The sequence below is a fragment of the Pseudorasbora parva genome, chromosome 23, assembly GCF_024679245.1.
Source record: "Pseudorasbora parva isolate DD20220531a chromosome 23, ASM2467924v1, whole genome shotgun sequence".
Taxonomy (NCBI): Eukaryota; Metazoa; Chordata; class Actinopteri; order Cypriniformes; family Gobionidae; genus Pseudorasbora; species Pseudorasbora parva.
Genome location: NC_090194.1, coordinates 23,568,162 through 23,588,950, shown reverse-complemented (window position 1 = coordinate 23,588,950; position 20,789 = coordinate 23,568,162). Strand labels below are relative to the sequence as shown.

The following is a 20,789-nucleotide window of genomic DNA, read 5'->3' as shown; positions in this document are numbered from 1 at the left end:
TGAGTTTACTTTTAAATTCATGTAACGTGGTTGTTGTCCTGAGAGGCAGGAGGAGAGAGTTCCATAGCTTAGGGGCTGTAACAAAGAAAGACCTGCCACCCATAGATGATAAATGAAATCTCCACTCACAGAGGAGGTCACAGCCAAGAAGATCGGAGAGTTCGTGGGGGAATATAAGGAGAAAGTAAGTCAGAGAAATAGGTGGAAGCAAGACCACTGAGTGACTTAAAAGTAAGCAGAAGAATTTTGTAAGTGATACGGGATAACACAGGTAGCCAGTGCAGTTTGAACAGAATTGGAGTGATTTCGGCAGTTTTTTTTTGTGTGTGTAAGTTAGTAGTCTTGCGGCAGAGTTTTTGGATGTATTGCAAACGTGAAATAGAGTGTAGTCCGGAAAAAAGAACATTACAGTATACAAGGCGAGATGTAATGAACGCGTGGTCTAGTGCTTCAGTGTCTTTTGGGCTGACATAGGGACGGAGTTTGGCAATACGCGCAGATGAAGAAAGGACGCTTTACAAAGTTGACTAATGTAAGCGTCAAATGTCAGTACTGGATCAAGAATGATACCCACATTTTTGACAGTGGCAGATGGAATTATTGAAGTAGCTTCAAGGTCAAGTCTGAGTCACCAGGGAGTGAGAGGTCGTTGATAACCCTTGCTAATGCAGTTTTAGTACTGTGGTTTTGGCAAAAACCAGACTGAAATAAATCAAAACTGTTGTTGAGAGATAGATGTGACTGCAATTGAGTGGAAACAACCTTTTCATGATTTTTGAGACATATGGTAAATTGCAGATTGGGTGGTAGTTAGCGTAGTCAATTGGGTCCAGGTTTGTTTTTTTAAGAATAGAAGCAACTGCAGCCAGTTTAGTGAGACTGGAACAGAGGCAGAGAGAAGAGACATGTTTACAAGATGTGAGATAGGTGCAGAAATGGCAGAGGTACAGTGTTTCAAAAGGGTTGTAGGTGCAGGATCCAGTCGGCAAGAAGAAGAATTAGATTTCTTTATCATTTCACTAATCAAGGTGTGATTGGTCAACAAAAAGTTATTAAGTGTATGTTGCTGAACTAGAAGTGGTTGGTTCACCACTGAAAGTCCCACGTAAAGCATCCAGCTGAAACTGGTAAGAAGATTGTTAACTCGCCTCACAGTCAGTCCAAAAGATGGAGGAGAGAAGGGTGAGAGGGCTCGTAGCAGGCTGACTGCAGAGAATCAGTGACAACAACAAAAGTAGTTAAAAAAAAAAGTTAAGTCCAGTTTCTAGCAGGATGCAGAGAGAGAAACACCAACTGTCCAGAAACGGACACAGCAAATGTAAACAATAGACGACGTAGCGTGGCGCGGCAGCCAAATGCGCGCAGCGTTCCCACACTGCGTTCAAACACCAGAAGTCCGGTATCTAAGCAGCTATTTATTGAGGAGTGAGCTTAAAGAGCTAAGATAGTGGTATTCGCCTTATTCACCTCGAACGTTCTACAGAGCTTGAGGAGTACACTTTCCACTTGGACTCGGTGGCAGAATCTTCGCCTTGTGCCATTGGATCAAGTACACTCGTCGGAAAGTATGGACGGATCGGCTTTAAGGTTGGGCTTGTTGAATGTGCACTCTTTGAAAAACAAGTCTTTTATTCTAAATGAGTTCGTTAGAGCTCGGGATTTGGACTTTGTGTTTCCTACTGAAACCTGGATGAACAATGACAATATGTATGTTTTGGGAGAAGCTGTTCGGAATAATTTTTTAGTTTTTAACGGGACGGGAGAATTTACATCTACTTCAGCACTGCTATCATGCGGTATTCCACAAGGATCCGTTTTAGCACTAGTATTTTTTTCACTGTACATGCTTTATGGAGTGATTTTTGTGCCATAATTAAACAAACAAATCCACCATTTTGCAAACAAACACGATCTGCTTTGCAAAGGAAAACTCAACTCGCAAACAAACAGAAAGCGTTGTGCAAATGCAAAGAACAGTTTGAGCGAAAACACAGAGGAGTAACAAATATATGTATTGTGTTTTGCAAATAAATGAGTGAGCATGCATATTTCACAAATAAATACAAACCATCCTACAAATTGCATGTAACCTTTGAACAAATACCAAATCTAGTCCACATAAATGCATACATGTTTGTTACTATCTCTCAGCTTAATTTTCTCACAAATGCAGTTCAGGCAGATTTTCTCACAAATGCAGCTCGCGCAGATTTTCTCACAAATGCAGAGCAACTTCCTCTTCCAAAACAGCAGATGGCGCTTTGGGTCAATTTACAATAGTCTCCCCCGACCCGAGAACCATTGAAACCAACACTCTTCCAGCTGACGAAATGAGCGGTGAACAGGTGAGTTTCTGTCTTACTGTATCTATTTTTAATCTTTTTGAGATTTTCCCAATACCAATCATATTTCAATATAAGAAAAAATAACAATAATTTAAAGATATTAGTGTGACGATCTGTTCAAAATCAGTAGTGACAAAAACTATAGTGATCATCACTTAACAAGTTTATGTTGTTCTCTATAATAACTTAATAAGAACATTTTCATATAATTTAAAAGTTATTTAATTTTTCTGTCCAAAATAATAATTTGGGGCCTGCATATTTCATATGCAAGTTAAGAAAGATTTGTGGATTGTTTGTTTCATTCATTAATTAGTTAATCACTACTATCGTCTGTGTCTGTCCATTGATCCCATCTCCCAGGTGGTTCGCATAATGATGGAGCGGCTTCAGTCTCGACTTCAGCACATTCTCAGTCGGCAGCCTCTGGACCTAGACTATTTACAATTCATATGCACACAGGAGATGGTGTTGTTTAGTGCATTTTCAGATCAGATTGCTCTTCCTGGGGGTATTGTGGATGGTCTAACAGAACTGTTCAGGTTAGTAACAGAGGAAAAATCAAATCAGGTCATGGAAGTGTTTGTTCAAGTCACTCATGGAGCAGCTGGACGTCCACGCTTTGATGTGTCAGAAGATTACCTGCTGCATCTGCTCCATCAAGGTCTCCCTGTCTCATGCATTGCCAGTCTCCTCGGAGTGTCTAGGCGGACAGTGTACAGACGAATGGCAGATTTAAACTTCACTGTTAGAGGTCTATACAGCACTTTAACAGACTCAGAACTAGATAACCTTGTTGGTGAAATCAAAGAAAGCATGCCACATGCAGGCTATCGGCTTGTTAAGGGGAGTCTGCAAGCCAGAGGACATCGGGTTCAGTGGGAGAGAGTTAAAGCTTCAATGCATCGTGTTGACACCATGGGGATCCTCTCCCGTTTGAACATGCTAGGGTGTGTTGTGCGCCGCAAATACTCAGTTCCTGGACCGAAAGCACTTGTACACATTGATACGAACCACAAACTGATCCGGTGAGTGTCTGTCTGTCTGTATGTATGTATGTGTCTGTCTGTCTCTGTGTGAGTCTGTGTGTGTGTGTGTGTGTGTGTGTGTGTGTGTGTGTCTGTAATGAATGTATGTCTGTCTGTCTTTGTCTCTTGTGACTGTCTGTATGTGTCTATATGTCTGTCTGTGTGTGTGTGTGTGTGTGTGTGTGTGTGTCTCTCTGTTTGTATATTGTGTGTGTCTCTGTCTGTCTCTGTGTGTCTGTCTGTCTTTCTCTCTCTTAGTCAGTCAGTCAATCAGTCATGACAGTTGTCTATTGAATATCTAGGTACAACATAGTCATCTTCGGAGGCATTGATGGATTTTCCAGAAAGGTAATAATAATATCTTGCAAAACACAGAAAAACACAGGAAAAAAAAGTTAACACAAAGTCAGCTTGACCAAAGGTTTTTTCCTCACTCATTTATATCCTGTTTTTCCACTATAGATCATGTACCTAGGTGCAGCAAATAACAATCTGTCATCTACAGCACTGGCCTTCTTCCAGCAGTCCATTGAACAGTATGGCTTTCCACTGAGGTATTTTAATATACACTACAACAATAATATCTGCAGCATCAGGTAAATATGGAGGGAGGGAAAAAACGTATGTGGAATCTAAACAGTGTGTTTCCTTTCAGTTCCCACTGACTTGCATCATACAGACCAAAAATTAAATAGAAATCAATTGGAAATGTTTACCTAAAAAGAATAATGTCTTATTTTAAAGAATGTCATTAGCCTAATGACATTCTTCAAAATAAGACATTCTTCTTTTTGTATTCTTTAGAAGAGAGTCATACAGGTTTGTAACAACATAAGTGTGAGTAAATTGTACCAGAATTACATTTTTGGGTGAACTATCCTGACTTTTGGATATGAAGCAACATAAAATTGGAAGGCTTTGACAGGAAAATGTTGTAAATACCTTATGTTCACTTTTTTATATTTATTCTGAGCATGATCACTGTCGATTAATTCTTATTTAGAGTAAGAGGTGACCATGGGGTTGAGAATGTCGACATAGCACGTCTGATGTTCACCGTACGGGGCACAGGAAGGTCCAGCTTTATTGCTGGAAAGAGTGTTCACAATCAGAGGCAGGTTATTTTTCTCTTCTCTTACTAGTGCATTGCTATGGTCTTCATTTTTGTTGCTTTAAATGTAGGACTACATTTGTTTCAAGGTCCTTTGCTTTTAAAAGGCTAATATATCACACATGTCTCGAGATTAGTGTTAAAAACAACAAAACTAATAAAAGTATATATTTGTACTTTTTTCACTTGTCTTTTAATCACTTTTTTTAAATAGTGTCCCTCTAAAAATTGTTATTATTTGATGTTGCTTTCTTAGAAGCAAAGTAATGAAGTGTCCGTATAAAACATTATGTTTGGAAAGAGTAATTTAAAATATTATTTTTCAGGATTGAGAGGCTGTGGAGAGACGTGTGGTGTTCTGTGACCACAATATACTACAGTGTGCTGCATTCACTGGAAGATGATGGGTTTCTTGACCTGTCTAACAACATTCACCTTTTTAGCTGCCATTATGTGTTCCTGCCTAGACTACAAGCTAGCCTGGACACATTTCACAATGGTTGGGACAACCACCCACTGAGAACGGAGGGGGACATGACACCCAATCAGCTCTGGGAGATAGGAAACATTCAGCGTGCGGTGGCAGAGCCAGAGCTTGGAAATGCTGAGGTAATAAAATGCTAAATGTCGTCAAACAAATTAGAAATCTTAAAGTTAATATTGATCTCGTCCCTATTTGTAGAGAGAGGCAAAATTATCCTGTACTGATTTTATTTGTTCCTGATGTTTCATCACTCTGAGTGTTGAAATAAAAGGAAGTGTAAGCTTTCTTCTGTTGAAGACAGAAATTTTACCTTGCTGACCCAGCTAATGTTACTCAAATATTTTGCTAAGCTCTGTGATACAAATTGTTGATATAATATATAACTTTATCCATAAAATAACTTAATTTTGTAAATAACATATAAAAATACTTACAAATAAAATAATACTAATGTATTAATATTATAATTTGTTTTAGGAATTGTACCTGCAACAGCTTGACTGGGAAGATTGTGGCCTGCCTTATGATCCACAACATGGAGTCATTGTTCCCACAGCTGACAGCCCATTGAGCTCAGAAGAACAAGCAGGACTTCAAGCAGCCATTGATCCCATGGGACCCTCAATGTCATATGGCACTGATATCTATCTGGCAACCACTCACTATATACAGCACATACTGGGCAAACAGTGAAGAACATTTTTATTTGTATTCTTTTTTACCTCTTTTTTTTACATGTTGAAGTTTAAGTAAACCAAAAAGATCATACTGTCACTGCATGTAAAATTACAAAAAAGTTACAGTAAATGTACAGCCTGTACAGAAAAATGTGAACAGTGAAATTTAGTTTATTATTTTCACCCTAAATAAATCAAGAAAAAAAAGATAGAATGTTGATAGAACATCTGAAATTTCTGAAAAAATGAAATTATATCATGTCCACCTCACTAACCATGAACTAGGATTGGATAGAATCAATTAGTTACTTTATAAAACAAGAAATACTACTAAAAACTAATTACACCAGCCCAAATCCTGTATCTACAGTACTGGTGCAGGCAAGTAGTTCTTGTTTAAATGTTTTGAAGTCACGATAATGCGATGGAAGTCGCAGAGTTTCAAAGCACGTGGATGCTTTGGGGAGGTTGCATTGGGTTACCTCCAGTTTAAGGGAAGTAGTGGGAACCTCCCAACCAACCCAGAACTTAATGAGGGCTTTCAGCTCAGGACTGGATGCTGTGAAAAGGTAGATGCAAGTCAAAACACACACACACACACACACACACACACATATATATATATATATATATATATATATATATATATATATATATATATATATATATGACAATTAAAAAAGTGATATCCAGTAAAATACTGCAGTACTGAGATATAATACAATTTAAATGAACTTAATTGTTTTAAAATGTAATTTATGTTTACAACGTCTATTACAATGTATTCAGTGTTACATGATCCTTTACTAATCCTTCTAAGATAATTTATTATTAATGTTGAAAACAGTTTTATCTGCTTACGTATTATTTGGAAACCATGATATCTTGCTTTAGGTAGTTTTATTAGCAAAGGCTCATTAAATTAATTAAAACAATTACAAAAATATGCTTTTTAACCTGTACTACACAGGTGTACCTCAAATTCTAATGTTGTAGAAAAGTTCATTTATTTCTGTAATTCAACTCAGATTTTGAAACGTGTGTAAGAAATTAATTAAATGCACACAGACTGAAGTAGTTTAAGTCTTTGGTTCTTTTGTGATGATTTTGGATAACATTTAACAAAAACCCACCAATTCACCATCTCAACAAATCAGAATATGGTGACATGCCAATCAGGTTTCCTGAGCCTTCAAAATTGGGTGCGTCTCAATCAGCTCCCTAGTTCAGTTGTCAGGGCACTGGGCACAGGGAGTCAGCTTATTGACTTATGTCCTAATCAGTGCCCTGACTAGTGAACTAGGGAGCTGATTGAGATGCAGGGATTGTCTCTCAGTTTGGTTCACTTGGCTACTCAATCATGGGGAGCACTGATGATCTGACAGTTGTCCTTCATCCAATAATTGACACCCTTCACAAGGAGGGTGAGCAACAAACATTCAATGGCAAAGAAGCTAGATGAGTGTTGTATCCAAGCATCTAACAGAAAGTTGACTGGAAGGAAAAAGTGTGGTAGAAAAAGATGCCCAACCAACCGAGAGAACCACAGCCTTGAGAGGCTTGTCAAGCAAAATCGATTCAAGAAATTGGTCTTTGCAGGTGTTTTGAGTTGATTGGCATGTCACCATATTCAGATTTGTGGAGATGGTGAATTGTTTTTTTTCTGTTAAAATTTATATATACATAATTATACATACACATAATTATATCATTTAATACACACATGTATATATTTTGAATTTAAATTAATACTGTACCACTTTCAATGAACTGACGAAGGTAGCCAGCAACCCGGTTCTTATCTTCCAAACAACATTCGTCTTCGTCGTCGTCATCGTCGTTTTCCACCATGGAAGGCCAGCTGATGCTGTTTAAGATACACTACAGATACACAAAAATTTTAAAACGACACACAACAAATCAATGTCAATTAAAATGAAATTTCAAGCATCACACTCAATAGATTAGCCAACTGGAGTATTATTTGGCGATGTCTTATTCCATTAAAATCAATTTAAACTTTTCTAAGACTATTACCAAAAATGCGTACCATTGGGGTCAACACATCATTTGTCTCGCGTGGAAAAATTACTGGAAGTACATCTGGACGCTGACAAAGTAATGGCCACAGCATGGTCTCCTTCAACCCTTTTCGATGTTGCTTGATTTGCCTCATGGTTCGTCCGATAACCTAGTAAGAAAAAAACCCCATTAAATTACATTACACAACAGGGTTAAGAGTTAAAATATTTAAACAAGTATTAAAATGCATACTACTGCATGATGTAGAAGCCTCTCATAAAGCCATCGTCGATTAGCATTGCTCACTGGAGGAAGGTCCCACGAATAGCACAAAACATTAATGCTCTCCTTCTCTTCAGGTATTATTTCAGAGTCCCCATCAAGCTGAAAGTCACAAAGGTTTTAATACAATGGTTTAATTTATATTTAAATAAGCAAATGTTCTAAATTATTCACATTTGCTAAATAAACGACAGTAACACATTAAATGTATAATAAATATCCAAATGCAGAATGTATACCAGCATAATTTTCTGACGCAAATCAAAATCTGGACAGTCTGAAATCTGTAAAAGAGCTGTTTCAGCACTGCCACCGGAAATCACATGGACAACAGCAGGGCTAAGTCCTGACAAGGGTGGCCCTCCATGAAGAAAGCAGTGACCAATCATTCTTCCAGCCATCAGAAACAGGTCACTATCCACCAGATGTGCAGATGAAGATGGTACGAGATGATCGGGCTCTCCATCAAAAATTCTTGTAATATTAGCATTTCCTGAAAAACAAGAAAATACATTTTATGGTCAGACATGGCGGCAGTGGCTCAGTGGTTCATGTAGGTTGTCTACAAACCAGAAGGTTGGTGGTTCAATCCCCGGTTCCACCTGACCAAGTGTCGAAGTGTCCATGAGAAAGACACCTAACCCCAGTTGCTCCCGACGAGCTGGATGGTGCCTTACATGGCTGACATCGCCGTCGGTGTATGAATGGGTGAATGTGAGGCAAAATGTAAAGCGCTTTGGATAAAAGCGCTATATAAATGCAGTCCATTTACCAAGATGGTACGAGATGATCGGGCTCTCCATCAAAAATTCTTGTAATATTAGCATTTCCTGAAAAACAAGAAAATACATTTTATGGTCAGACATTGAAGGAGAAAAAAATTTAAGCACTGCCGATGCAGAAATCGATGAAGTAAGGGTATACCAAAGTTAAGGTGAAAACCACATTTCAGTTTCTGTGTAGTCATTGAAATTAGGAAACGGTTTACACCCTCTCCAATAGCAGGATCCCCTAGGGAAAAATAATGGTGTAAATGTTCTTATTGACTTATATAATCTATCACAAAATACATTAAAAACTTAAGGAAAACACCTTCAAGTCTGGTTTTCAGTGGACATGCCCATTTCACATTACATGCTTTGTAAAAAAGCAATGAGAGAGGCTTCTTGGTCCGAGATGCTGCTTGTGAGATCAAGATGCAAGTACAGAGGTTTCTCAGAGGCATGCACTTTGAGTACAGATTGCCTATACAATTCAGCTGCCTTAATGGGGCTTGGTACAGTTTTCCAATCTACAAAAGAAACAATAGTGGTCTTAAAGAGTCATTTGACCTGTTTGCATTTCCAGCATGACATCTAAAGTAAGGTTTGTCTGTTTATGTTTCTGTATGTGAACATTAATTACCATAGAGAAAAATTATTATGCAATATAATACAAACCCTTTGCTTCATCAGTAAAATCAGACAGCAATACTGATGAAGTAGCTGGTACATTCTGGTTGGGTGTGGTCTGGGAAGCTATGCCTGACGGGCCAGCCTCTGCTGTATCAACATCTGCAGTCTCAACATCTGACAAATCCCAAACAGGACACTGGCTGAATGAAAAAAGTTATTCAATTTTGTAGAACAAAAAAACATTGGAAGAAGCATGTTTTCCCCAAGAGACTAATTCTGCCATCCCTACTGTCACTTTGGAAATAACACTAATCAATAATGGTTGGGTGTTAGCAAACTCTTTGTGTTCCAGTACAAACCTTTCTCCACAAGAACTGGCATGAACCTCAATATAACCAGGAGGGAACATAACTTGGCATATTGAGCACCTTTTACTTGTGGCAGATTGGTCATCTTTATTGGTAGGATCACTCATACTAGATGTTTCAGGGTTAGCTAAAATAAAGCCAACAAGACAAACTGATCAAAGGGTTAACTCAACAGAAGAGCATAATCAAGCAGTAAAAATTTTTTTTTAAAGTACTTTAAAGTTGTTAATCTAAGTAAATATGGATGTTAAGACTTACAGAAATTCTGAGGACTTGCTTCCAAGCAATAACTTGATTCTTCTTCTGCCTCCTAAACACATATGAAAACAGGTCAGGTAAGGAATTCAATTTAATTTAAATGGACAAAATCAAAGCACATATTTTCCATAATAATAATAATAATAATAATAATAATAATAATAATAATAATAATAATAATAATAATATAAACAAAACCAATGCAAGTTTAAAAGAGTTGAATAATTACTTCAAACTTACTTGGTCACTGTCTGGCTTGCTACATGAATCCACATGCAAAGCCAGAGCCTGTAATGGCAAAGATTCACCACACGTCTTGCATTGCGATTTTGGCATTTTGCTGAACTCTGGGGCATCAAAAGGAAGTGGTGCAGTGTCTATTTCATCTTGAAGTGGAACAATGAAAAGCATATGCCTTCCATTATTAGATGTGCTCTTAAGTAGCTTCGTTGTGTATCCCTCAGATTCTGGTGGGATCACTGTCAATTTTCTTTGGCCACTTCCACCTTCAATAAATTAATAACATTTGGAATTATGTGCATTGTCTATGTTTATTAATACACTGAGCTAGTTTTAGTTGTATTGGCTAACTAAAATTATACAAAGAATAGAGATATGTTAAGAGACCTCAAGGACATAAAAGAGTTAAATAAAGGATGATGTCTTATAATTACTGACCTGACGCCTTGTATAAAAGCCATCCACCCATTAAGTTCTCCAATTTAGGATACTCAACTGTCAGAGACGCTGTTATCTGCACAAACAAAATGTTTCATCATTGCACATATCCAATACATCGTTCCTGCTATGTATTTTAAAATAATGTATTTAAAAAAACTCTCACCTCTGCATGGCTACTGTTATCAGGTAAAGAGATATGGCGTTTACCTAACCCTGCCATTAAGAATTTAAGTTCTTGAGATCCTTGTGGGGTCCTATCTGTAGGGGCTGGGAGTAAGTAAAACTGCAGACTAGTTTGCTTTGTGGGAGCTACAACAGCTTTGGTCACTGGGGCAGGAAATCTGCGCTTGCCGCTGGATCGTTCTTTTCGGAACATACTAGGAAAAGATCTGTTGAAAGTATTCAAAAGAAGAACATGTAATATTTTCAGGATTTATAAACTTGTATGCAAACACATCTTTGTAATTTAAGAAATTATATTTAACCTGGTCATCTCTTGATGAACGCTGGGATGTCTAAATTCTGTATTTTGTCTGACAGAAAGATTCTGAGTCAGACCCCGGGATTGACTCTGACCCTGTTCCTGACCAGCTGTTGCAGTTATAAGTGACAGCAAGTTTCTTGCTACACTTTCAATAAGTGCATATTCTGGCTGTTAATCAAAAAGGAAAACAAATTAAATAATAATGTTCAGGCATGTAATAATTCACTCATCTCACAATTGAGTTTGATACACGATGCTGGTAGCAATACAGTAGGCTGTAATACACCCACTATTTCCAATACTTTGAATGACTCCAAAATAGTTCAAATGGTATAGTTTTTAATTATTACTTTAACACAGTTCATTAAAGTGCTCAATTTGAATGCACAGGGAAATGGTGACAGTAGATACATACTCATCATTCTGCTTTAATATATAGCCTAGACCTGCTTAAGATATATTTAATATTTAATTTAAATAAAAATATTCATTAAAAAATGGAAGCTCAAATATATGCCCTTCAAGATTTAACATATTTGATGTGACATTAAAAACTCTAGGCAAGCTAAATCTAAATCTGGCTAAACTTGAATCCACAATGTTGTATTTGTATATGTATTATATTGTGACACAATACACCCTTACATTATTTTAAATGTTCTCTGCGACACAAATGTTATCATCATATGTACAAATTACATAAAAGTAAATCGTTTTTTATATCCTGTTACACTATAATTGATAAATTGTATGGATTTTGTATGCATTTTAATGAGAAACAAATAGGCCTAGCTTAAATGTTTTCAGCCATGTCACTACTGATTTTGAACAGATCGTCACACTAATATCTTTAAATTATTGTTATTTTTTCTTATATTGAAATAGGATTGGTATTGGGAAAATCTCAAAAAGATTAAAAATAGATACAGTAAGACAGAAACTCACCTGTTCACCGCTCATTTCGTCAGCTGGAAGAGTGTTGGTTTCAATGCTTCTCGGGTCGGGGGAGACTATTGTAAATTGACCCAAAGCGCCATCTGCTGTTTTGGAAGAGGAAGTTGCTCTGCATTTGTGTGAAAATCTGCACGAGCTGCATTTGTGAGAAAATCTGCGCGAGCGGCATTTGTGAGAAAATCTGCGCGAGCTGCATTTGTGAGAAAATCTGCCTGAACTGCATTTGTTAGAAAATTAAGCTGAGAGATAGTAACAAACATGTATGCATTTATGTGGACTAGATTTGGTATTTGTTCAAAGGTTACATGCAATTTGTAGGATGGTTTGTATTTATTTGTGAAATATGCATGCTCACTCATTTATTTGCAAAACACAATACATATATTTGTTACTCCTCTGTGTTTTCGCTCAAACTGTTCTTTGCATTTGCACATCGCTTTCTGTTTGTTTGCGAGTTGAGTTTTCCTTTGCAAAGCAGATCGTGTTTGTTTGCAAAATGGTGGATTTGTTTGTTTAATTATGGCACAAAAATCACTCCATAATGCTTCTGTTAGGTAAAATCATGAGGAAATACAGTATCACTTTTCATTGTTATGAAGATGACACCCAGCTGTACCTTCCGTTAAAGCCTACTGTCTCTTTGGCTGTAGAAAGACTCGTAGAATGTTTTGACGAGATTAAGCTGTGGATGTCCACACCTTTTTTATGTTTAAATGAAACAAAAACAGAATTTGTTTTATTTGGCCCTTCTGAGTCCTTTGATACATCCAAAATTGACTTAGGTGCACTTTCACCTATTCGGAGTCATCAGGTAAAAAATGTAGGTATAATTTGTGACAGTGCATTAAAATTCGAAAAACAGATGTAACAACAATGACTTATGAGTTTAATGTCTCGGGGAATAATTAACTCAAAAGGGATTTAATATTCAATATTCATGAATTTATGAATATTATTTGCCAGTCATTCATTACGTATTAAAATTTTCCGATAGGGAAAATTGTTTAATTAAATACAAGTAACCCTTTATGAAATTGCTTGAAATTATCCTACTAAGTTTGTCCTGCAAATTAGTTATAGACTTTCCAAATCAATTCTCAATAAGGGATTACTACTTTACGAGCGCATAAGAAACATTAACTTTACTGATCAGGATAAGTTCAATATTTCAAATGGTCATACAGTTTACTTTACTAACATAGTAGCATAAGCAGTTAGGTAACGTTAGATCGCAAGTTTCATTGACTTTGTGTATGTGGCAGAATAACAGATTCAACTCATTAAATGTCTTTTGGAGGTTTAATAAACACAGACTAAAAATAACACTACAATTCACACAGAAAGTACATACTAAATATGCATCAAGAGAGTAGAATTATAGATATTCACGAAAGAATACATAAAAGAGAATAATGAATAGACTGAAATTAGAGAGAGATAAAAGAGAGAGAGAGAGAGAGAGACAAAGAGAGAGAGAGAGAGAGAGAGAGAGAGAGAGAGAGAGAGAGAGAGACAAAGAGAGTGGGGGGGGGGGTAAGCAGCAACTTTCCTTCAGTTCATCAAATACGACCTTCACGGAGTTAACTTGTCCCAACGGGAAAATAACACACCCTCTTTACAGCAGTAAGAATAAGAATACTTGCATTCTTTTTTGGTTTCGTTTTGGCTTCTCGCTTGTGTGCGTATGTTCCTGCGTGTTCGGTGGCTTTCTCCGAGGTCGGGAGGGGAGCAGCTTTTCTCTAGCGGCGCTCCGTGTTGTTGAAGATCGGATTGTAGAAGAGAAGATTTTTGGAAGAGATGAGGCCTGTTGGCCCCATAGTGTGGTGGGCCTCGGTTTCTGGTCCCACACAGCACATGGCTCTGTGTCTGGAGCCCCTCCCTGCTTGGGGGGGGGGGGGGGGGGGGGGGGGGGCTGGTGGTTCAGCCAGGGAGAGAAGACGAGAGCATTTCGGAAGAGACTTTCAGAAGAAGAGAGCATCCGAGGTCCTCCTTTTATGGTCTGGCCGTAGTCCCACCCTCCAGGGTTAGACTTAACCAATGAGATTGTTGGGATTTCCAGGCGGGAAATTCCTCAGAAGATTTTACGGCCCTTTGTTTGAAAGTTCGACTCAGTGGGTCTCTGAGTCTTCATACTATAATTAATGCAACAAACACACACTGCATTTTCTGAATAAGTGATATACATGGAAGTGTAAGTCGTGAAGTGAGCATTAATTTGATAGGAGACATGACATATATGAGGTTATCTGAACTAGTACTTTGTTAAGACAAAGACAAAAAGATGCAAAATACCATACAGAATAAACATTTTACAAGACAGTTATTTGTTTACATATAATGTCCTGGGGTGCATGTTCATTTATAGATGGTTTGTCTATAATTTGAGGCAAAAGCTCTGTCTTAAACTCTTTGTGTATAAGACACTCTTCCTGCACTTTCTGTGGCCAAATTCTTTTAAGCCATAAAACATCTTATCAGATGGTTTCCAGGGTAACGAAGAGTCCTTCTCTGTTGTGTTGGGGGAAGGTCTGACACTCAGCACAACTTTCAAACATATTTGTTAAATGTAACTGGGGATTGTGTGTTTGATTCGCCTGAGTCGCTACATAATCCCCCCTTTCGCTAGTTGTTGTCCCTCCTATGGACAACAACGAGCGATATCAAAGATTCAGGAAGATCAGACACATCATAGCCATGTTAGGCTCCAGTTGTTTGTGTCTCCTGAAGTGATGGTCGTTCCACGGCAGATAAGGCAGACAGTAGCCCAGTTCAGGTCTCTGTGCTTGTGCAGCAGGTGTCGAGGCAGCAGGTGCCCTGACGGTGCGTCACCTGTCATCCAGAAGTCCGTTTGTGTGGTTCAGGTGTGCTGTGGGCTTTCTGCAGCCCTGGGTGGAACCATGTTCCTCGCAATGGCCAGTCAGTCCTTTAGGTCTCCTGCCTAGGAAGATGGACTGTGCATCTTGACACTTTTATGTCCTATGCTGACTAGGAACTTTTCAAGAGGGTGCCTCGCATTGTGGCCAGGCTGGGTGCCTTCTGGTGATCCACTTTGGTTTCTCTGTTTCAAAGTTCAAAGTCCTTGGGGTTTTGAGAATCCCTTCAGAGGCGGCCTTGTGTTCGTTAATGGCCTTCTTTCTCAAATCACATGCATGACATAGTGTGGGGCTTGGCAGTATTGCCTACAAGGTGACTAACTGGTGTTGGAGGAGAAGGTTCTTGAAGCTGGTGTAAGGTTAGGCAGAGGGCTTGGGCTCCTCCCCCCTTTTGCGTTTGTGTGCAGGGCTGGAGGAGCTTGCGCTGCTGATGTGAAGTTCAGGAGAGTACGTCTTTCTTTTGAGGATTCATTTGCAGTTGGTGATCAGCAGTCCAGGTTGCTCTCTCAGAACGATGCCCGAGGCTGGACCCGGTGTGATGATGTCTGGTGGTGGCTGGCCTCTGATTGTCTGGAGACACAGGAGCATGATCACGGCCGCGTTTCTTAGGCATTTCCAGATCTGTTGCATGGCCTCAGTAGTGAAGTGGATGCCTCTGTCTGAGTTGATTCTCAGTGGCAATCTTGACAGGAAAAAGATGTGATTCATCAGGTGGTATGCCGTGGTCTGGGCGGTGTCGTTGGGTGCTGGTTGACACTCCACCCACTTGGTAAACTGGCACACCACTGTGAGAAAGTACTTTTTGCCTTTTGTGGACCTGGGCAGGGGTTCTACCCGGTCGATTTGTAGGTTTGACCATGGGAACGTGGTCCCTCTGTGTTGCAGTGGGGCTCTGTGGTTCGGGTTTGCTGGTTGGAACTGGCAGCGAGCTAGCCATTCTCTAACATACTCTGCCGCATCTTAATGCATCCCAGGCCCATATGCCACCTGTTTCAGTGTGTCATACGTGGCTCTGGTGCCGTGGTGTCCAGCACATGGTGTGTTGTGGGCGTACATTAGCATCACCCCCCTTTGCGACCGTGGCATCACAAGCCGTGGCGCTGTGTTGCCATCGGGTGCAAACCAGAGAATGGTGTCCAGAATACGCATCATGTGTCTGGAGTTATGTAGATGTCTGTGGCTAGAGTCATCAATGAGCTCAGAGTCAGTGAAAGGGTGGTTGGAGGGGTCTGAGAGGTGGTCAAGAATTGTCTTTGTTGCAGTGTCAGAGGCTTGCGTATCCGCAATATCGTTGTGTGAAAACTGCGGCGTTAGCGATAGCAGCTGCAAGGGAGGCATTGTAGCCGGTGTCGATCGCTTGCTGTGGGTTAGCACTGCAACAATGGGGCTGGATGTGGGGTTTGGGGGTGCCCACATGTCGCCGTGTGGTGTGTTTCTACTGATTGCATTGCACAGTGGTAGACTTTTGGTTGAGTTGTCTGCCCACAGTGCAGGGATACTGTTCGTTGTGATAATGTCATTCAGCTGTAGGTCATTCATGACCTGGGGGCAGAAGGTATCAGAGTCTTTGGATAGCTGAAATGTGCAAAGTAGCGATCTTGAACTTGGCTTTGGGGCTGAGGCTGTGTTGTCACAGTGTGCCCCCTGCAGCACACTGTCCCGTGGCCTTTGTGACCTGGCAGTCTGGCTCTGTGGGAGTTCCCGTGACCTCTGTGACTTAACAGTCTTGCTCAGACGATGTGTGTGTCTGAAGGGGCAGAGGGTCACGCACTTGAGCCCAGACTTTCAGCTGTTTGAAGTCCAGCACGGGTTCGAAGCGGTCCAGCAGGTCTTTTCCGATGAGAAACGGATAAGTGTTCATAGGGGAGATATAGACGGGGTGTATCAGCCTCATAGGTCCAATTGTCTGGTGGATGGAAGCTACGTGCTTGAGCTGGATGTCGTTTTGGCTATACGACTGCACATTTAGCTTACAAGTGTGAAGGTTAAGGGTGCGATTTTTCCTCTGTGCTTCAAATCTGAGTCTTTCAAACAGTTGGGCGGATATAAGCGTGAGGTCGGAGCCAGTGTCAACTAGGGCTTCGAGCTTAAATTCCCTTTCCATATTGATAGTCAGATAGAGTTTTCGAGCCATCCCCTTCTCGATTAGGTTTCCCAGGAGTCTTGGTGTGGGGACCTGTGTGTTGCTTGATAAGCCGTCTGGATATGTGTCAAGTGTCTCATTATGCGTGCAAACAATCAAAGCAGCGCTTTCTGGTACGCTGGGCTGTCCCATGATGCTGTCTTGATTAGAGGCTGTTGCTGTCAGCTGTAGTGAGTGTGTGCTGCTGACGTGTGGGGGTGCAACAGTTATTACACTGGTCCGTGGTTGGGGAACAGTGTTCAGGGTGGCTGATTCAGTTGCAGGAAGGGCGGGAAGGTTGATTTCAGGTAGCATGTCTAGTCGTGCTGTACCTGGTCCGTCCTTCTTGTCTTCCTTGTGAGGTTTCTGTCGGAGGAACTCTTTCAGGATCTTTATGAGCTCTGTAACTTCAGAAGCAGCTACACTTTCTTTGCCAGACGTGGGTTCAGGTCTGGGCCTACCATTGTCCCGTCGAGAGTGGCCTCTTCGCTGGCTTTCTGGGCGAGGCGGGTCCCAGGATCCTTCAGAGCGATCGTTCTGGTACAGTGGACGGTCGCCATTATGACCACGCTGCCCTCTGCTGGCTTGGAGTGGTTTGGACTCTCTGTTGACGGGTCGGTAACTGTGGTTCTGTTGGGCGCCCTTTAGGGTTAGCTCTGGGTGGTGCTCAGAGACAGGGCAGATGGTGGGCTGTTTTACATTCTTTTCAGAAATGGTTTTCTGTTTGACATAAGCTTTGTGAGCCAAGTCTCTTAACTGTTGCGTGCCCATGCTGCGCGGGCACGCCAGCACCCCCAGGTGGTAACTGATGGTAGGGTGCAGGTTTCGGAGGAAAAGAGTTTTGAAGTTGATGTCCTCCTCCATGCCTGGGTCGTTACGTGTCCCGAAGTAGGCACGTCGCAGTCTGTTATAAAAGTTCTGTGAGGTCTCAAGTCGAGCTTGCTTAAGGTCCATGGCAGTGATGAACCCCTGGTCTGACTTGGGGTCGGAGTACTCACGAATTAGAGCTTGTCGTAGATGCCAGTAGTCCGCTTTGATGGCCTCTGTTTGTCGATCCAGAAAGCTGCGTACGTCACGATTAGACGTGGCCCTGAGCAGGTACAGTCTGTCCCAGTTGTTCGCGTGAGCGACAGTTTGCAAGTAAAAGTCTATGTCTTTTAAGTGTGCATGGACGTCGTGTCCTCCTGCCGGGTCTGGGCTGAAGGTAGGAATATTTCTGGCCAGCTTGTCAAGGTTCTTTGAAGCTTCGTGGCTGTTGACCTTGACTTCCTGGAAGGGCGTCCTTTCCTTTGCTGCTGACGGGGATTCGTGGAGACTGGCGGGTGCTCTTTTAAACAGGGGGCTGTCATTCCCCTTCGTAGCTCTTGCTTCGTGGCTAAAATGTGCGGAGTAACTGGTCAGGGGAAACTCTGTGTTGTGTGTTTCCCCCTTCCGGTAACGTTGCACTATATATGACTGTCTCAGTTCTTTTTGCACCATGTCAAGTTCATCTTTGAGCTCGTGTCTTTGCTGGATGAGCTCGTCGATCTCGGCTTGTGCCGACTGCAAATGTTTTGCATAGACTTTAGCTTTAATGTCTCTGTCTTTAAGTTCATCAGTGGCTCTCTCCAGGAGGGATTCGCCACGCCGAAGCTTTTCGTCGAGGTTTTTCCTGGCGTCTTTCTCTGTCTGTACTCGTCGGTCGGTGTCACGACGGAGCTCCTTCAGGGTCTTTTGAAGTCTTTCTATTTCTTTTCTTTGTTCTTTGTCTGTTTCGTCATCTTTCTCTATGTCTAGAAGCTGATCTAGACGAAGCTGGGTGAGGGCTTGGTCTCTCCGGGCCTCCTTGGCTTGAAGCTTTAGCGTTGCTGCCTCCTGTTCCAGGTTGGCGTAGCTCCCTTTCGCTAAGACGTGCCTGTGCGATGAGGACGTGGGCGAGGCTTCCGAGGATCTTGGCCACTTCCTTGTTGGAGTAGCTGTGTGTGGGGTCGTGTGTCATCAGCTGGTCTAGCTCGGTGTCCAGTTGCTCCTGGCTCGGCTGCCCCAGACTTTCTTGACTGGTGGCCGTTAGCGCTTCCAGCCATGTCGTTAGGCGATCCCACAGGACGGCGGAACTGGGTGCACGGAACATTACTGCGGACGAGAGAAACACAGCACACACACACACACACAGAGAGAGAGCCAATGCAAGCTTGTTCTAAGCTGACGAGCTATCGTACGGATAGCTGGGAATTTTGGCTAACTGATGTAGACAGTTAGATAATTAGACAATTTAGACAATTCCCAGATAGCATTGTGACATTGATTCAATGTTGAAATTCCATCAGAATCATCATTTTGGTTGAGGTTGAAATTTCAATGCTAAGTAATATTGGATCAATGTTGAAAATTCAATGCTAAAACCATACTGGACCAATGTTGAAAATTCACTGCTAAATAATATAGGATCAATGTTCATAATTCCATGCTTTTCAGTGTTGAAAAGACAAACATTGAATCAATGCTGATGTTTGGTCATCTTAATTCTCCACCGGTGAGGCTTACGGTCAATCTATCTGTCTCATTATTCAACATGTTAAGGCAAGTCCAAATCAATTGGCTACATTTGTGTGAATGTGAGCACATTTATTATCCTCAAAGGATACGATGAGTACACCAACGAGTATGTGGATTAACAAAGAATACATAAATGTAAATTTTGTAATTGTAAGCCTTTCTTTAAATTTTTCTGGAAGAGTTAAAATTGTATGTGTGTTTGATGTCTGACTCTTCCAATAAGAAAGCTGTAAAAACTATGAATCTTTTTAAAAGGTATATTATTTTCCTGCTTAATGTTGTGATTCTGTGTTTCATGTTATTATAATAAAAAATGCAAAAAACAAATAAAAACAAAGAACTTCTACCATAAATTTAGTCTATCAGTTTTAAATAAATAAAAATGTAGCCTATTATTATTATTTAAATCATGTAGAATGGACATGCTAGTACATGAATGTACAAGTTAATAAAGAATTTAGAATATGTGTCCCTATCGAATATCGAATGCGCCACAATCCAATCCAGCAGGTGGCGGTAATGCACCTTCAAGACAACCACCAATCAGATCAAAGCAAGCGCAGCTGAACAGACTTCAATCGCGAAAAAGACACTGGACAACGACCATGTTTTTTAGAGGTAAGTAGGCCTACAAAAATATATTTATACAATTCATCTCAATTTTAATTTAGTATTTTTATTCATCTTTATGTTTTACAACTTGTGTGCTTCTGAGAGTTTTAGTGAACTGCAATGTTAATAATAGTCACATGAGCGCCTCGATCGTAAGTTACACAACCAACGGCCAGGATAATATTAATACATTGAGTTTCAGTTTGTTTTTCACCAAACCATATCATATTTGTATTCATTTTTTTTTCTTAAGATTGGCATATACCAGGGCTATTCAAATCTTACCCTGGAGGGCCAATGCACTGCAGAGTTTAGCTCCAACCCTGATCAAACACACTCACCTGTGATTTTCTAATGATCCTGAAGACTTGGATTAGCATTTTCAGGTGTGTTTGATCAGGGTTGGAGCTAAACTCTGCACGCATTGGCCCTCCAGGGTAAGATTTGAATAGCCCTGGCATATACACTGTGAATTGCGTCCGAATTCTGACTCGTGCAACTCTTTTATTTTTTTTATTTTTTTGGTCGTACATCGTTTGTTGTGAGGTGTTTATCTATT

The 20,789-nt window shown here is 40.5% G+C and overlaps 3 protein-coding genes across 4 annotated transcripts; 1 reads left to right on the top strand and 2 right to left on the bottom strand.

Moving 5' to 3' along the window:
• The first annotated feature begins 2,261 nt into the window (after positions 1 to 2,261).
• Positions 2,262 to 5,672, top strand: LOC137062642 (uncharacterized). The gene is made up of 7 exons (XM_067433535.1): positions 2,262 to 2,345; positions 2,709 to 3,373; positions 3,676 to 3,721; positions 3,836 to 3,927; positions 4,377 to 4,487; positions 4,811 to 5,093; positions 5,446 to 5,672. The coding sequence occupies exons 1-7, from the start codon at positions 2,331 to 2,333 to the stop codon at positions 5,659 to 5,661; spliced, it is 1,428 nt and encodes a 475-aa protein (XP_067289636.1). The 5' UTR covers positions 2,262 to 2,330; the 3' UTR covers positions 5,662 to 5,672.
• Positions 5,673 to 5,986: 314 nt separating this feature from the next.
• LOC137062643 (uncharacterized) lies at positions 5,987 to 8,739 on the bottom strand. 2 transcript variants are annotated; one of them, XM_067433536.1, is made up of 6 exons: positions 8,520 to 8,739; positions 8,189 to 8,442; positions 7,920 to 8,051; positions 7,696 to 7,836; positions 7,403 to 7,526; positions 5,987 to 6,204 (listed from the first exon to the last, which is right to left on the bottom strand). In XM_067433536.1, exons 2-6 carry the CDS (start codon positions 8,348 to 8,350, stop codon positions 5,987 to 5,989), a joined length of 777 nt encoding a protein of 258 aa, XP_067289637.1. In that variant the 5' UTR covers positions 8,351 to 8,442; positions 8,520 to 8,739. The 2 variants fall into 2 exon arrangements, with proteins under 2 accessions (XP_067289637.1, XP_067289638.1); XM_067433537.1 differs by having other exon boundaries at positions 7,923 to 8,051.
• Positions 8,740 to 9,079: 340 nt separating this feature from the next.
• LOC137062377 (uncharacterized) lies at positions 9,080 to 12,502 on the bottom strand. The gene is made up of 9 exons (XM_067433264.1): positions 12,080 to 12,502; positions 11,136 to 11,302; positions 10,814 to 11,039; positions 10,648 to 10,723; positions 10,210 to 10,475; positions 9,970 to 10,021; positions 9,703 to 9,838; positions 9,389 to 9,543; positions 9,080 to 9,240 (listed from the first exon to the last, which is right to left on the bottom strand). Exons 1-9 carry the CDS (start codon positions 12,092 to 12,094, stop codon positions 9,080 to 9,082), a joined length of 1,254 nt encoding a protein of 417 aa, XP_067289365.1. The 5' UTR covers positions 12,095 to 12,502.
• Positions 12,503 to 20,789: the final 8,287 nt, after the last annotated feature.